Genomic DNA, 17,779 nt, shown 5'->3' on the forward strand with positions numbered 1-17,779 from the left:
TGGGTTTGATCCTTGGTCGGGGGAACTAAGATCCTGCAAGCTGCGTGGTGTGGCCCCCCAAAAAATTCTTTTTTACTTTAAAAAATAACTAAGGGACTTCCCTGGTGGCGCAGTGGTTAAGAATCTGCCTGCCAATGCAGGGCACGCGGGTTCGAGCCCTGGTCCGAGAAGATCCCACATGCCGCAGAGCAACTAAGCCAGTGCGCCACAACTACTGAGCCTGCACTCTAGAGCCCGCCAGCCACAACTACTGAGCCCACGTGCCACAACTACTGAAGCCCGCGCACCTAGAGTCCGTGCTCCGCAACAAGAGAAGCCACTGCAATCATAAGCCCACGCACCGCAATGAAGAGTAGCCCCCGCTCGCCATAACTAGAGAAAGCCTGCGCGCAGCAACGAAGACCCAATGCAGCCAAAAATAAAAATGAATAAATAAATTTACTTAAAAATAGTAATAATAAAAAAATAACTAAGAGAAAAAAAGAACGGCCTAATAGAAAAGTAGATAAAGGTCATGAATAGACAATTCATGGAGAAGAAATATAAGAGCATTAAACACTTTTTTTTAATGCTCAAGTTCATTAATAATCAAAGACAACAATTTCAAACAGTAAATAGATTTTTTTCCCTCTCAAAGGATCTCCCTTGTTGAGTGCGATGAACAGTCGTGCTCATATATCACTGGTAAACATAAAGCAATGTAATTACTCTGAAGGGCAGTAGGTTGTGTGTATCAAAACCTAAGATTTTGCATACCCTTTAATGGTCAGCCATGCCTCCAAATTTATCCTAAGGCAATACCTCTGAATGAAAACAGTAATGAATAATATTACTGTTTAAAGTAACAAAAATTGTAAACTGAGATATTCAACTATAGGAGATTGGTTAAGTAAATTAGGTATATCCACATAATGGAATATCATGTGGACATTAAAAATTATAAAGAGGATTATTTAATGCCCTGCATTAATTGAAAAAAAAGGCTACAAATCAGTATTTACAGTTCCACTCAGTATTTTGTTAAAAAAAGGTACATACATACACATTTACATAGATACATATACACATGTATATCAATGGTGGACCTCTCTGGGTGAGAAGATTTAGGTAATTTTTATTTCCTCCTTTTTAATATGTGCTGCTTCTGGGTCTTGTATGTAACAATAGTAAACGTGAAGATTTATCTTTAGAAATTCATGGTTTACCTGAATGACTTGCACTATGCTTTGTGTCCTGGCGAAGTCTTTTTTAGCAGTTAAATTTGTCTATAGTAAACAAAGACTGAGAATGCTGTCAAGAAGAGGAGCTGGAGGTGGTCCAAAAGTTAGATATAGGAGGCTGGAAAGAAGGCAGAGACTGTCATTTTAGGGGAAATAATACTGGGAAATTATTTATAATTATTATGAAGATTAATGAATAATAATTAATGATTATCAATAAATATTGTTATATTAATGATAACACTAATACTGAGCCAACTTCTCTTCATCCTTAAATGGTTTTTAGTGCTTTGACATAGTCTAAATCTGACCTTCTGTTTCCATAGTGGTAAAAATTACTTGCATTTTTGGGTACTTACCACATTGATGTAATTAGTTTTTTACCTTGTATTTTATTTTATTTATTTATTTAGTTTTAAAATTTATTTTATTTATTTTTTTAATTTATTTTGGCTGCTTTGGGCCTTGTGCGCAGGCTTTCTCTAGTTGCCGCGAGCAGGGGCTACTCTTTGTTGCGGTGTGTGGGCTTCTCATTGCGGTGGCTTCTCTTGCTGCGGAGCACGGGCTCTAGGCCCGCAGGCTCAGTAGTTGTGGCTCACGGGCTCTAGAGCGCAGGCTCAGTAGTTGTGGCACATGGGCTTAGTTGCTTTGCAGCATGTGGGACCTTCCCGGGCCAGGGCTCGAACCCGTGTTCCCTGCATTGGCAGGCAGATTCTTAACCACTGCACCACCAGGGAAGTCCCAGTTGTTTACCTTTAAAAACAATTTATCTTACTCAATTTGTTAAAGTTTGTTACCTTTATTTTTTTTAATTGTTCATATATTTTAAGAGATACTCTCCAGACCTTTCTTCCCCTCTCTAAACCCTCCCCAGATATAGCCACTAACAGTTTAGTGCGTCTTCTTCCAGACATCTTTCTCAACATACATAAGCATATGTTTCATGCTTTTTTTTGTATTACCTGTATGTTTAGCACAGTGTGCAACGCATGGTAAGTGTTTAGTAAATGTTAAGTGAATGGCTGAAATATTATATGCAGTATTAATGCTTGCTGCTGTGTAAGTCAGAAAGGCTACGTTCCTGACTTCTCATCCATCCTAACATTCAGCGTGAACAGTGATGGACTCAACATGCCTCGACTCATCATCAATCAACTGAAGTGGCTTGACAGAGTTGTGGATAGTAAGGTAAGTTGGGGACTTTTTCTGTCTCTTGGATTTATAGAGAGTGTGTTTTCCACACTTAACAACCAAACTTTTGGCATTTGCATAGTATTTTTTCCTTTCTAAACAAAAAATTCATATTTTTCTATCCATTATCTTTTTTAGCTTTAATAATTTGAAAACCATGGTTATTTCACCCATTAAATTTCTCTAAAATAAGAAGTGTATCTAATTATGATGACTGGATGTCATTTATTAAATAAATTAAATATTTGGAAGGAATTCATTAACTTCTCAAAGTACAGAGATTATTATTATGTTTTATTTCTCAAAAGCAATGAGACCTGAAACCATCCTACTTCACTGCAAATGTGTTATTTTAATTACATATTGAGGAAAATTTCTTTGGGATTATGTTACTTGTTATTAAGCACCTTGGTAAAGTTGAATCTGTTTTGAGCCTATTGCTTCAGGCCCATTTCTTTTCAGAGTTCTTAAATCATTCTACTAATTTTTGTCAGACATTCAAAGGCTAAATCTTTATTTGGAAGAACATGAGTTTTGGAATCTCATCTGGGCTGGGATTTTGGGTCTGCCACTTATTAATTGTGTATCCTTGAGCAACACATATCCCTACAGTTTAAAAATGGGAATACAGTTGTGAAGATTAAGTGAAATAAAGACAGTAGAAAAGGGAAAAAAAAAGCGCAAAAGAACCCCCAATTGTTGGACTTCCCTGGCAGTCCAGTGGTTAAGACTCTGCACTCTCCCTGCCAGGGGTCCGGGTTCAATCCCTGGTCGGGGAATATAATATCTCACAAGCTGCTCGGTGCAGCCAAAAAATTAAAAAAAAAAAGGTATTAAATAATATGCCATCCAGCCTATTTTTTTCTATGTACCATCTCATGTGTGAAAATCTCTGGGTCACTTACCTCTGATTTTAGGCTTTGAGGTTGAGTGTGTGTGTAGTTGTCGTATTGTACACAAAATAATTCTAGCTCTACATTTCATGAGTAGGAAGTCTTTCTCTATTCTGGGTAGTGTTACAATTCTAATAGCCTCCTCCACTGCAGGATCTCACCACCAAGATCATGCAGCTGATCAGTATTGCTCCAGTGTACCTGCAGCATGACTTTGTCACCAGCCTACCTGAGATCCTAGGGGATTCCCAGCATGCTGATGTGGGGAAAGAACTCAGGTGGGTAAGCACCTCGTTGGCATCTTGAGTAAGACTTCACTTTGGGAGCCTTATCACTGCAGTATAAAAAGAGTAGTAATAATGTGTTTCTTTTTTTATAAAAGAGGATGATACCCATCTTTCTAGGGTATAGAATTTGACTTGCTTTTCTAATAATGAGTGTTTTTTTTTTTTTTTTGGCTGCGTTGTGTCTTTGTTGCTGCGCGTGGGCTTTCTCTAGTTGCAGCGAGCGGGGGCTACTCTTCGTTGCGGTGCACGGGCTTCTCATTGCGGTGGCTTCTCTTGTTGCTGAGCACAGGCTCTAGGTGCGCAGGCTTCAGTAGTTGCAGCACACAGGCTCAGTAGTTGTGGCACATGGGCCCTAGAGTGCACAGGTTTCAGTAGTTGTGGTGCGTGGGCTCAGTAGTTGCAGCATGTGGGCTTAGTGGCTCCGCGACGTGGGATCTTCCTGGACCAGTGATCGAACCTGTGTCCCCTGCATTGGCAGGCGGATTCTTAACAACTGCGCCACCAGGGAAGTCCCTGGTTTTTAAAATTAATTAATTTATTTATTTTTGGCTGTGTTGCGTCTTTGTTGCAGTGCGTGGGCTTCTCATTGTGGTGGCTTCTCTTCCTGCGGAGCACAGGCTCTAGGTGTGCAGGCTTTAGTAGTTGTGGCACGCGAGCTCAGTAATTGTGGCTTGCGGGCTCTAGAGCGCAGGCTCAGTAGTTGTGGCGCATGGGCTTAGTTGCTCCGTGGCATGTGGGATCTTCCCGGACCAGGGCTTGAACCCGTGTCCCCTGCAATGGCAGGCGGATTCTTAACCACTGTGCCACCAGGGAAGCCCCAATGAGTATATATTTGAGTAGATCCCATATACTTTCTTTCTTTTCTAATAATGAGTATATATTTGAGAAGACCCGTGTATCTGTCATGAATATGAAGTCTGGCTTAGGATTAGGTGTGTAAATTTGGTCTGCAGAGACATAAACATTATTCCTTTGTTTTGTTAACATTTTCTCTATCCAAGGGTGTCCTCAATCATGACTGCACATCCACATAGTTTGTGGAGCTTATTAAACATCAACGTCTTTTGTCCCTAAATGATTCATTCTAATGCACATTGCTGTGTCAGATCTATTGCAGACATCCATTGCTTACTAACATTTACGTGAAAAATACTAATTGATAGGGCAATAATGAAGAAGAGGAGAACAATATCACTACATAATTTTATTTCTGTTTTAATGCAACCATGTATTTATCCTAGAAGTAGTTAAAAACTTCCAATTTGTTATACCTCCTTTTCTATAGTTGTCTGTAAAGCTGTCTCCAAAAATGTCCAGTGATTTCTTGCTTTTGTGCTTTTGGGCAGGATGCTCCTTCTGTGTATAGCACTGTATACCCCACTTTGCCTGCTTGTCCTTTTGTATAACCTTCTCTTAGGATCCATCACTGTCCTTCTCTACTGTGTGCTACTGTAGCACCCTACACATAATCTATCATCTTTATCACACTTCATTGTAATTGTGGTAGGTTTTCTTTTTCCTTTTCTCAGGAAGGATATATACCAAACTCAGTAGTGGTTTCCTCTGAGTAGTGGGGATGATGAGGTAGGGCTTCTTGTTTCTGCTTTGTTTATTGTTTGAATTTTTCAAAATGAGCATGTATTTTTTTTTAAATCAAGAGAATGTTAATGAAACATACTATAAATAGAATTTAATTGAAACTAAGTATATCCTCTCTTCCTATACCTTGAGTGATTTTCCCGTCATTATTTGCCCAGCTCTGTTAAAATTTGCACACCTTCTCTCTTTCTACTATTCACAGTGACCTTCTAACAGAGAATACTCTGCTCACTGTCCCAATCCTGGATGTCCTCTCTAGCCTCCGACTTGAGCCGAAGCTCCTGACTAAGGTAGGGAGGACTCTGCTCTCCAGAAAGAGTGCCAGCTTGCTCGCTTCCCAGAACCAATGTCAGTCAGTCATTGCCTTGGACCAATCGTATATAATGAAAATTTCATTTTGAAACAATGCTGAATGACGTTTGCTCTCTTTTTTCTTTTCAGTGAATTTCATATGCCGTACTATGATAGATTAACTGCTCATTTTTAATCAGTATGTTTTAGTGGAAATCTTCTGTATTGCCTGTATAGTTACAAACTGCTCCCATAGGAATAACAACTTTTTATGCCTTCCTCTAACCAGTGGAAAATTCAGGCTCCAAAATTAAGAGAAGAAGACTTTCACGTTTATCACCTGTCTGTTTTTGAAGAAGCTGTAGCGTTAACAATTGAAAGCTTGTAATTTGGAAAAAAAATAAAATGAGACGTTTTTCTTCCAAAATTACAAGTGAGAAAACTGAGTGAGAGAAATAATTTTTCTAATTTTACCTAACGAGTCAGTACTAGATTGAGGCATTAACATGAAAATATGTAATAAGGTTTTTGTGCTTTTTATGTTTAGGTCCGCCAGTTAGTGATGGGTAAGCTGTCATCTGTCACGTTGGACGATTTACCTATGATCATCAAGTTCATTCTTCATTCCATAACAGCCACGGATGCACTTGAGGTACCCTACTGTTTCCCAACAAACACTGTAGGCAGCTAGATCCTAGCGGGTACAGGGGGTAGCAGTGGTGCCCTTGTGAGACTCAGAAGTCAAAAAAAGACTAACCTTGAGGAAGATACATCAAGATAAATCATTTAAATTAATCGGTTCTAATTGCTCGTCTCCGTCCCGAAACTAATTGATAATGCTGATTAATCCAGCAGGGGAGAGAATGGAGCTACTAGCCAGACTTGTTGTTCTATATAAGCTGCTACAGGTTATATTTGCTATTTCAGTGTAACACCTGAAGGAATTCTGAAATTTTAAAGAGCATGACAGGGACTTCCCTGGTGGTCCAGTGGTTATGAATCCACCTTCCAATGCAGGGGACGCGGGTTCAATCCCTGTTGGGGAACTAAGATCCCATGTGCCACGGGGCAGCTAAGCCCATGTGCCACAACTACTGAGCCCACGCACCACAACTAGAAAACCCATGTGCTGCAACTACAGAGCCCGAGTGCCACAACTACAGAGCCTATGCGCTCTGGAGCCCGAGCACCACAGCTAGAGAGAAGCCCACACGCCACAACGAAAGATCCCACGTGCTGCAACAAAAGATCCCGCGTACCACAACTAAGACCTGATGCAGCCAAAAATAATAAATAAATAGTTTAAAAAATAATAAAGTAAAGAACATGGGATACTATACTCACATTAGCTATTTTCATCAGCTGCCTTTTTCAAAATGCCTTGTTTAACAATACATTTAATTAGTTAAGTAAGTAAAACACTTTATTTTATTTATTTTTGTCTGTGTCAGGTCTTAGTTGCAGCACATAGGATCTTTCGTTGTGGCACGTGGGCTCTTCTCTTGGGGCACGTGGGCTTCTCTGTGGTTGTGATGCACGGGCTCCAGGGTGTGTGGGCTCAGTAGTTGAGGTGCACAGGCTTAGTTGCCCTGTGACATATGGGATCTTACTTCCCCGACCAGGGATCAAACCTGTGTCCCCTGCAATGGAAGGTGGATTCTCAACCACTGGATCACCAGGGAAGTCCTGACAATACATTTAATTTAATAATTCTTCCTCAGTCTTTCAGGAGAAAGTTATGGTTTTTCTATTGAAAGAATAGATTGTGCCTATCTGCTATGAATGAGCAGAACACATAGCTAATATTTATTTGCCGTAGGTAATTTCTGAGCTTCGGGAGAATTTGGATCTGCAGCATTGTATTTTGCCATCATGGTTGCAGGCTTCTCAAAGCAAGTTGAAAAATAAAGGACAAACGAGGTATAAACTCATGGACAGTTATCACCCTTTTTCTCACATAGGCAAGGAAAGTTTTCTGACATTTATCCTGAAGCCAGGACAGAAGATCTTAATACTTAACAACTACAAATAGTGGTAGTAGTATTACAATCATGTACTACTATACAGTTTTTCAAATCATATTTCTATGTGTAAGTATCTGTAAGTGTGTATATGTGTGTGTGTGTGTGTGTGTATTCCCTTTGCTCTGCAGATCAATTCCAGATAGACTGCAGTACAATTTTACTAGCCATTGTACACATGAAGTTGTGACTTGTTTTAAGGCACATGGCTAGTAAGCAGGAACCCAGATCTTACAGGTTCCTCTCTGGTAAGTGGAAGAATGATTTTTTTTCCCTCTGCTACTTGTAGTTCTTCAGGAAATCAAAACAGCGGTCAAGACTGTGTTATTCTTCTCTTTGACGTAATAAAGTCAGCTGTTAGATATGAGAAAATCGTTTCAGAAGCCTGGATTAAGGTGAGTGAGATCTTTAAACATTGAGGAAGAAATGGGTGGCAATCAGTGACAGATGTGTAAGTAAAGATAGGTTGAAATAAAAGTCTTAAAAGTCAGTCAAGTAGAAATAATAGATGATGGTTGCCAGATGGGCAGATTGGTTCTCAGATAAGAGAACAGAGCATGCTGAATAAGGCGAAAAGTGTTCTTATGTGTTGTAATATTTTTGTCACCCTTGTTTTTCCAGGCAATTGAAAACACCACCTCAGTGTCGGAACACAAGGTAATGTTCATGTACTATGAATTTTAAGTATTGCAGATGTAAAATTAGTGATATTTGCTGGCTTTCCTTCCTGCTGTTTTCTCTGGCTCCTTCCAGTCATCCCTTCTGTGACTCTCGTAGCTGCTCTAATAAACATTAGCTGCCTGAGGAAGATGGTCTGAAGGGGTGACTTGCCAGATGGTCTTTATTCTGGCAGTAAAATGAAATAAAATATCCATAAGGGGAAATAGTAACATTCCAAACAGGCATAGTGAGTTGTAGTCAAAGAAGCTGAGTCCCCCTCCCATGAGGAGGTGAGGACTAGAGTCGCCTGGGTCATGAGTTAGGTATTCAGGCCCCTCTGTCTGTCTGATTGCCCTTCCTCCCACCACATGGAATTGTCAAGATAGTGGCATTTCATGTTTCACTTTCCTTTACCTGACAGAACTGAATCAAATAGTCCATCTACTCTCAGGGCAGTGGTACTGAATCTGTCTTAAATCTGGAGATACTTTCTTCAGTCAAGAAGACAGATGATTGAATTTCTTGTGTACTGATTGGTTCCCTTTAAGGATTTTCTTTAGTTGGAATCTCTTGTTTTGTAGAGTTTTGTTAGTTGGATTATCCAGTTGTTGGATGACTATTTTAAAAGCTGCTGTGATACTGAATAAAACAATGAGAAACTCAATAATTTTTTGTGGTTACCAGGTTGTGGGTGGGTAGGGAATCAAAATATCCAAGACAACGGTTTTATTATTGCATAACCCTTGACCTCCTGCATAGCTGTTTTTACACATTTCTGACCATTGTATAAATATAATTTTGTATTCTGATTTTTTTTCTCTTCACATTGTGTCATAAACATTTTGCACCCTTCTGCATTGTATTTATTGTCTTTTTTTTTTTTTCGGCCACACTATGCCACATGCAGGATCTTCCCCAACCAGGGATTGAACCCATGCCCCCGGATTGGGAGCATGGAGTCTTAACCACTGGACCACCAGGGCAGTCCTTTTATTGTCATTTTTAATAACTGTATTCTGTTCTGCTATAATCTGTCACAATTTTGGTGGCTGAGTTGGGCCTTCAGTGAAGGGATGTCTCAAGTAATTTATTGTTTTTGCTTTTATTAATTAGAACATCTAACATTTATTAAAATATCTTTTCTCATTAATTGAGATATTGACATTTTATATTAGTTTCAGGTGTACAATGTAATGATCTGTTACTTGTATATATTGCAAAATGATCACCACAGTAAGTCGTTAATGTCCATCACCATACATAGCTACCGTTTTTTTTACTTGTGATGAGAACTTTTAAGGTCTACTCTCTTAGTAACTTTCAAATGTGCAATACAGTATTATTAACTATATTCACCATGCTGTACATTACACCCCCATGACTTATTTATTTTATAACTGAAATTTGTACCTTTTGGCCCCCTTTACCAACTCCCTACCAACTCCCTACCCCTACCTCTGGCAACCACCAATCTGTTCTCTGTATTTGTGAGTTCATTTTTGTTTGTTTTATTTTTTAGATTCCACATATACTTGAAATCATACACTATTTGTCTTTCTGTGTCTGACTTATTTCACTTAGCATAATGCCTTCAGGGTTCATCCATGTTGTTGCCAATAGCAAGATTCGTTCTTTTTTATGGTTGAATAATATTCTAGAGAGAGTGTGTGTGTTTATATCACATTTTCTTTATCCATTCCATCAGTGGACACTTGGGTTGTTTCCATGTCTTGGCTATTGTAAATAATGCTCTAATGAACATGGGGTGCAGATATCTTTGCGAATTAGTGTTTATTGTTTTCTTCAGATACGTAGCCAGAAGTGGAATTGCTGATCTATAGTAGTTCTATTTTTATTTTTTTGAGGAACCACCATACCGTTTTCCATAGTGGTTGCATCAATTTACATTTCCACCAACAGTGCACAAGGGTTCCCTCTTCTCTACATCCTTGCCAACATATGTTATTTTTTGTCCTTTTGATGATAGCCGTCCTAACAGGTGCGAAGTGGTATCTCATTGTGGTTTTGATTTGCGTTTCCCTGATGATTAGTGATGTTGAACATCATTACATGGAGGTTGGCTATCTGTATGTCTTCTTTGGAAAAATTTCTATTCAGATTCGCTGTCCATCTTTTAATTGGATTGTTTGTTTTTTTGCTTTTGAGTTGTGTGAATTCCAAGTAATTTGTGTTTTTCTGTTTTGTCCTGCTTGACTTTTTAACTTCTCTGTCGCTCTCTCTCTCTCTCTTTTTTTAAAAATATTTTTCTGTTACTTGGCAGCTGTAACTCTTTATTTATTTGGCTATGTCGGGTCTTAGTTGCGGCATGCAGCATCTTTTGTTGTGTCGTGCGGTCTTCTCTCTAGTTTTGGCACACAGGCTCAGTAGTTGCAGCCCTTGGGCTCTCTAGTTGTGGTGTGCAGGCTTAGTAGTTGTGGCTCATGGGCTCTAGAGCGCATTGGGCTCAGTACTTGGCGGCATGCGAGCTTAGTTGCCCTGTGGCATATGGGATCTTAGTTCCCCGACCACAGATCAAACCTGCATCCCCTGCATTGGACGACAGATTCTTAACCACTGGACCACCAGGGAAGTCCCTCTTTTTTTTTTTCTAAACATAGGTAATACAAGCTAATTGGGGAGAAAAAAAACCCCACAAGTAATCTAAATATGTGTAAAATAAAGTTTACCTCCACTCTCTGTGCCACTCTTCATGGATAATCATTCTTCCAGATTTTTTCCTATTCATATACAAGTTGTATGTGTGTGCAAGTGCAGGCACGCTCACTCTTATACATATTTGTACTTGTATATTGTTTTTACAAAAATAGAATTACTATGATTATTGCAGGTTGCTTTCTTTTGCTTCACAATATGTTGTGAATGTCTTTGTCAAAAAATATAGCCTATCTCATTTTTTTAAATATTTTTTTATTTTTTAATTTAAAAAAATATTTCTTTGGGGCGCACCACACGGCATGTGAGATCTGTTTCCTTACCCGCGCCCCCTGTATTGGAAGCGTGGAGTCTTAACCACTGGACCGCCAGGGAAGTCTCTAGCCTATCTCTCTCTCTCTCTCTCTTTTTAAAATAAATAATTAAATAAATAAATTTATTTAATTATTTATTCTTGCCTGCAATGGGTCTTTGTTGTGGTGCGTGGGCTTCTCATTGCGGTGGCTTCTCTTGTTGCGGAGCATAGGTTCTAGGCGCGCGGGCTTCGGTAGTTGTGGTGCACGGGCTTAGTTGCTCTGCAGTATGTGGGATCTTCCCAGACCAGGGCTCAAACCCGTGTCCCCTGCATTGGCAGGCTGATTCTTAACCACTGCGCCACCAGGGAAGTCCCCTATCTCATTTTTAATGGCCATATAATGTGCTGAAAATGACCATCATAATTTATATAACCTTTTTCATTTTGACAGACATTTACAGACTCTCCAACTTTTCACAAAGTAATTTTCCTAATAATAATGAAAATTTATACTGAAGTTGGCAAGTGACTTAATCTTTTTTTCCATAATAAATATGAAGCCATTCAAAGTTATTTCTGTAATAATACTACTTTTGCTTGTATTCCAATATTTTTTTAAAAGGTACCAGTGGTTAATAGTTGTGGCACTTTATTTCTCTAAAAAATATTTCTGGGTTTTATGAAAACATAGGTACTCCCATGAGAGTATGTTGAGCAAATGAGTATTCTTTGTTTTAATGGGAAAAAGTTGAGAGCTGCTGTTTTGTTGTAGTAAATGTACTGATTTATTAAACTGTTTTTGTGTTGTTGCATATTTATTGACAACAGATTCTTGACCTGGCAATGCTTTTCATCATCTATAGCACCAACACTCAGACAAAGAAGTACATTGAGAGGGTGCTAAGAAATAAGATTCGATCAGGCTGCTTTGAAGAACAGCTGCTACAGAGTACATTCCATATTCATCACGTGGTAAGTGTCAGAGAATCAGGCAGCATTAGTCTTAAAATTTTAGAGAGGTCGTTTTAACCTTTCCTACCCAGTGTGGGAATCATGACACCACCAGCTTTGCTGGGTGTAGATGTTTGGCAGGGAGTTCAGTATATTTCAAAACATAGTAGGATTATTACTTACCTTGATTGAGACATTATGATGTTAATCAAATCAAACTAAGATCGGTTTTCATCTTTTTAGCAAAAAAGTCACAAAATTGGTTTATGTTGAACTTACTAGACTCAAACCCCAAATTCTTTTTTTATAGGAAATATTGCAATTCAGGTCTTCTAATGACATACTTATATAACTTTATTTTTAACCTAGAATAGAAAACTTTACAGCTCCCTTATAAAATGTCATCTTATTAGTTTCAGCCCATTGTTCAAGCCCATTGAGACTTTTGAATCTTAATTTTATGTTAATCATTTTAATTGTCTAGCTCTCTATGATCTGCAACTTTGATAAACTTGCCTTCTGTATCCTGTTTTAAGTAGTTTCTAAAAACCCCTGAATATAACAGGATCAGAGGAATGGTAATAGAGACATAATTTTGTATCTATTGAACCATCACTATTTAGCCATTCAACACTATGACCCTGAGATGATCATTCCTGTTGAAATATAAACCATTTGAATTGGAATTTTATAATCTAGGAATGGTGTTTTCCAGGTGAATATTCAGGATATTAATAGTGTATATACCTTCTTAGAAAACTGGGTGAACCAGAGGTTTAGGACCTGAGTTAGGAACTAATGAGAATATGTAGCTGCGTCTTAAGACTTTATATTTATGGGCTTCCCTGGTGGCACAGTTGTTAAGGATCCGCTTGCCAATGCAGGGGACACGGGTTCGAGCCCTGGTCCGGGAAGATCCCACATGCCACGGAGCAACTAAGCCCGTGCGCCACAACTACGGAGCCTGTGCTCTAGAACCAGCAAGCCACAGCTCCTGAAACCCTCGCGCCTAGAGCCCGAGCTCCGCAACAAGAGAAGCCACCACAATGAGAAGCCTGTGCACCACAACAAAGAGTAGCATCCACTCGCTGCAACTAGAGAAAGCCTGTGTGCAGCAACAAAGACCCAGTGCAGCCATAAATACGTACATACATACATACATACATACATACATAAATAGACTTTATATTTAGGAATGGATTTAAAGTTTGTATTATTTTATCTTACAGTTCTTTGCTTATTTCTGCTATGATACATGTTTTGGGCTATAATTTTGCGTAGGGCAGAAACCATATATAATTTTTTATTGCATTTTCCTCAGTAAAGCATTATACCAATTTCAGTGCTTAATTTAAGATTTTTTTTTAAATTGTGATGATATCAGTAAAGAAACTGGACTTAATAACTGATTATTTATTCTGGTTCCATTAATGTCCATCTGCTACCTTCTTGGTAGGACATGATCAGTTCTCCTCTTGATGTTCTTTAAAAGAAATCAGTTTAATTAGCATTGAACCTTATAGACTGATTTCAAATCATAACCAAGGCAGAGGAGACCTGCTATATCCCCAGGGAGGCAGTATGATTAAGTGAGGAAATTGGGATTTAGAAGATCTGGATTCTAGTTCCAAACTGGGCAGATAGGAACAGATTACCAGCTATTAGGCTTGTGGTTTAACTTCCTTGAGCTTGCAGGTCAATTCTTGTCCGTATGTTGAATCTCACTGATCCTGAGAGAAACTCAGAATGGTGAAGGATTATTCTGAGTAAAACAAAGATTAAGGTTCCTTAAGTTAAAATGAGAATTGGGGAGAACTCTGACATCTTAAAAGGGTTAGCAATAGCAACTCTAGATGCTATGATAACTAAGTTTCTCCCACAGCTTCATTTCTCTCTACTCTTCCCTCCTCAAGGTTCTTAAGGATATTTGTCCATCCATTTTGTCACTGGCGCAGAGTTTGTTGCACTCCCTAGACCAGAGCATAATTTTGTTTGGCAGTCTCGTATACAAATATGCATTTATCTTTTTTGACACTTACTGCCAGCAGGTATGTTGAAATGTTTATTTTGGGAAGGAGGGAACAGGGAAAAGGAAAGAAATGCAATTCCAGGTGACTTGCATGTGATCTGATGTTTTTATTTCTTCTTGTTTGGAAGGCATTGAAGGAGAAAGAACTCTGAACTGGGAGTTGGGAAAACTTAGTTCTAGTCCTAGTCTCAAAATGAAGAGATTGGACTTGAGGATCTAACTCTGTGTTTTGAGCTTTAAAATTCTCTGAGTCTAAAATAAGGTCCAGCTCCAGTCTGATTCAAACAAACATTGGCTTAAAGGGCTGGGGTTATCGTGCAATTTTCACAGTACAGTAATGGCAGTTTTAAACTTAGCTCTAAATAATCAACTGCCAATTGATCCTGGAGTTGTTCTCTAGAAAAATGTGTGGTGGAAAAGAAATGAAGGAGAAATGCCTGAGGGCCTGACCCTGTTCCCATGAACACGAGACACCAAATTTAGTAGCACATATCCAGTCAGGGAGGGCTGTACTTATGGAAAGTGATTATGAAAACAAAGAACAAAGTGTCTTATTTTGTATTGTTTATATATGCTATACCTTTATTAACAACATTAAAGCACATTTGAATGGAACTTTTAACAATGAAGACAAAATTTTTAAAATTTAAAACAGCTATAGACTCAGCTGGCATGAGATAGCTGCTGCACTTGAGAAAACCATGTGACTCAGTGTGGAGCAGCAGTATAAAGGAAAGGGAGAATGACATCTAAAACTTTTGGGGGGAATCATCTTAATGTCTTAGAGACAACATCATGACCCATGTTTACTTGAAACATACAAGTCTAACTTGTAAAAAACTTTTAGCTCCTTGAGTGCCACCTTTTCAGTAAATTTCAATAGATTAAGTACAACCACAACTTAATGGGTAATATTTAACCCATATGAGAAAAAGAAAAAGACTACGCCAGGGAGCAAAATCAGGAGGGTTTAGACAGTGCTCACTGGTAAATTATGGGAAATAAATGAAGACTGGATGGTAGTGTTGTTAGAGTGACATAATCCTAAACCTCCTGAATCTAACGTTAATGAAAACTAGTTAATAGAATTAGACAATGGGATTGGGTGGGTTGGGATTTTAACCAAGTTGAGATTGGAATGATCTCTGGCATGAACCTCTTTTAGATGACCATAGCATATTTTAGCTTCACACTGTCCTGTTGACTCTTCTCTGTATAGGAAGTGATTGGTGCCCTAGTGACCCATATCTGCAGTGGGAACGAAGCTGAAGTTGATACTGCATTGGATGTCCTCCTAGAGTTGGTAGTTCTAAACCCATCTGCTATGAGGCTGAATGCTGTCTTTGTGAAGGTATCTAGTCCTACCATTGACATACCGAATCATTTTTCTTTCTTGCATATATTTGAGAGGTACCTGATACCTGTTAGTTAACAGCAATTTATTTTGTACTCTAGATATTGAGCACTATAATTGGTAGAAGCAGGTGATATGGAGGTGAGGGTGATGGGGCAAATAATAGAAAAAATAACTCATCTATCTATGTATTAATTCATTCAGTGAATACTTGTTTTTACCTAACTGTGTGCCAGGCTCTATTCTGGGTGCTGTGGATATAAAAGTTAGTCTTTGCCTTTGATGATAGAAAGTAAGACACATAAGTAAGTCACTGTAAATACGTGATGAATTCTCTAATAACGTGCTATAGATATACCAGAGCAGGAATAATTAACTGGGGAAGTCTTCAAAGAAGAGATAACATTGGAGTGATTCTTGAAGGATAGAGATTTGACAAGAAAAAGTAAGGGAAGTACATCTAGGCAGAGAACAGTTTGAACAGAAGCAAATTGGCACCACCCACGTCCATGGTGTGCCTGAGGGATGACGGGTAGATTAGCATGGTTGGCGGATAGGATAAGGTGAGCGGTGGTGGGAGGTGAGGACATAGGACAGGGCCAGATTATGAAGGATCTTAAATACTATGCTAAAGAGTTGCAACTTTATTTTATGGACAAAAGGGAGCTTGTTACAGGTTTGTTTGTTTGTTTGTTTTCAATTCATTTATTTATTTATTTTTAGTGTGTTGGGTCTTCGTTGCTGCACGCGGGCTTTCTCTAGTCTTCATTGCTGTGTGTGGGCTTCTCATTGTGGTGGCTTCTCTTGTTGCGGAACACGGGCTCTAGGCGTGCGGGCTTCAGTAGTTGTGGCTCGTGGGCTCTAGAGTGCAGGCTCAGTAGTTGTGGCGCACGGGCTTAGTTGCTCTGTGGCATGTGGGATCTTCCCCGACCAGGGATCGAACCCGTGTCCCCTGCATTGGCAGGCGAATTCTTAACCACTGCCCCACCAGGGAAGTCCCTTGTTACAGGTTTTTAATGAGAGTTTGACATAATCAAGTCTGGGCTTTGAAAGATAACTATGTAGGCCCTGTTATCCCCATTTTACAGATGAGAAAACTGAGGCTTTGCCCAAGGTCAAAAAGTAAGTAGTTCCCCTGTGACTCTTTCCATATCTGTAGAGGATGAATAAGTAATTCATGGAGTAGAAGCTGAGAAATAAGGTCAGAGACATAACTTTTGGCAGAATATTGTTTTCACTAAGAAAAAGGGAAGTGTGGAGAAAAAGAATAGGGGGAACTAGGAGGAGGTATGTTAGCATGACTCAGCAGAACATCAACCCTTTGGGCTCTGAGCATAGTTTTAGAGAACTGGAGCTTTTGTGGAACAGATGCCTGGCTATCAGTGTGTGCCTCTTTTGAGGATTTTAATTTTTTTATTTAAAGTAAAAAAATGTTACTTGCTAATCTCATCATGGGCATTTTTTTTCTCCCAGGGCATTCTAGACTATCTGGATAATATGTCACCCCAGCAAATACGAAAACTCTTCTATATTCTCAGCACACTGGCATTTAGCAAACAGCATGAAGCCAGCAGTCACATCCAGGTAAGAGGCAGTGTGTTGAGAAAGAATCTTTTAAACCTCTTCAACTGAAATTTGCTGAACAAAATGACTGCAGCCTGTGTAGTGGTAGAAATAGAGTACATAGCTGTAGTCCTAGCATTTGTTTATTTTCTTACTACAAACATTAGGTGTCTACTGTGTGCCAAGCACTGAGATGATAGGTATATATTAGACCTTCTGCCCTCAAGGAACTTAGTCCGTTAGGGTGAAAATGAGTCTGTAATCAGCTAATTATGAAACTGAGTAAGAAAAGCCACTCAGGTACTGTACTGAGTGCCACGGGGACACAGGGAATTCCCTTGTTCCCTAAGGAACATCTCCATCTAATGTGAACTCCATCTGGGCCTGCTCTCATTTGTGGGCATCATTCACTGAAAAAGCCAGGCAAAGGAACTAAAGATTAGGTTGGAATCATAACTCATAGCTCTTTTGTGTCTTTAGTGCCACCTTGTGGCAGTAATCCATACTGGCCTGTGACTTTGAACAACCAGCACTTTTTTTTTTTAACTAAAATTAATTGGCTGGGTAATATACACGCATGGTACAAAATTCAAAAGGTATAGAAAGGTAGTGAAAGATGTCTCCTCCCTCTCAGTCCTCTAGGCATCTGGTTCTCTAAAGGCAATCGCTGTTATTAGCTTATGGCTTTCTGAGATGTTCTGAGAATTAACAAATTTGTATTTACTTGTATACCTATATTCCACACCTTACCC

At 39.1% G+C, this 17,779-nt stretch overlaps 1 protein-coding gene across 3 annotated transcripts in view; it reads left to right on the forward strand.

Moving 5' to 3' along the window:
* The window catches only part of FANCD2 (FA complementation group D2), a 55,489-nt gene that overhangs the window by 7,383 nt on the left and 30,327 nt on the right, over positions 1–17,779 (forward strand). For all 3 annotated transcript variants that reach the window (XM_061197255.1, XM_061197259.1, XM_061197258.1), the window contains exons 8-18: positions 2,330–2,408; positions 3,458–3,582; positions 5,393–5,480; positions 6,029–6,133; positions 7,301–7,401; positions 7,792–7,897; positions 8,124–8,159; positions 11,959–12,102; positions 13,995–14,129; positions 15,330–15,461; positions 16,938–17,048. In XM_061197255.1, the coding sequence (XP_061053238.1) occupies positions 2,330–2,408; positions 3,458–3,582; positions 5,393–5,480; positions 6,029–6,133; positions 7,301–7,401; positions 7,792–7,897; positions 8,124–8,159; positions 11,959–12,102; positions 13,995–14,129; positions 15,330–15,461; positions 16,938–17,048 (1,162 nt within the window). The remainder of the gene's footprint in view (positions 1–2,329; positions 2,409–3,457; positions 3,583–5,392; positions 5,481–6,028; positions 6,134–7,300; positions 7,402–7,791; positions 7,898–8,123; positions 8,160–11,958; positions 12,103–13,994; positions 14,130–15,329; positions 15,462–16,937; positions 17,049–17,779) is intronic.

The sequence above is a fragment of the Eubalaena glacialis genome, chromosome 7 (genome assembly GCF_028564815.1).
Source record: "Eubalaena glacialis isolate mEubGla1 chromosome 7, mEubGla1.1.hap2.+ XY, whole genome shotgun sequence".
In the NCBI taxonomy this organism is placed as follows: domain Eukaryota; kingdom Metazoa; phylum Chordata; class Mammalia; order Artiodactyla; family Balaenidae; genus Eubalaena; species Eubalaena glacialis.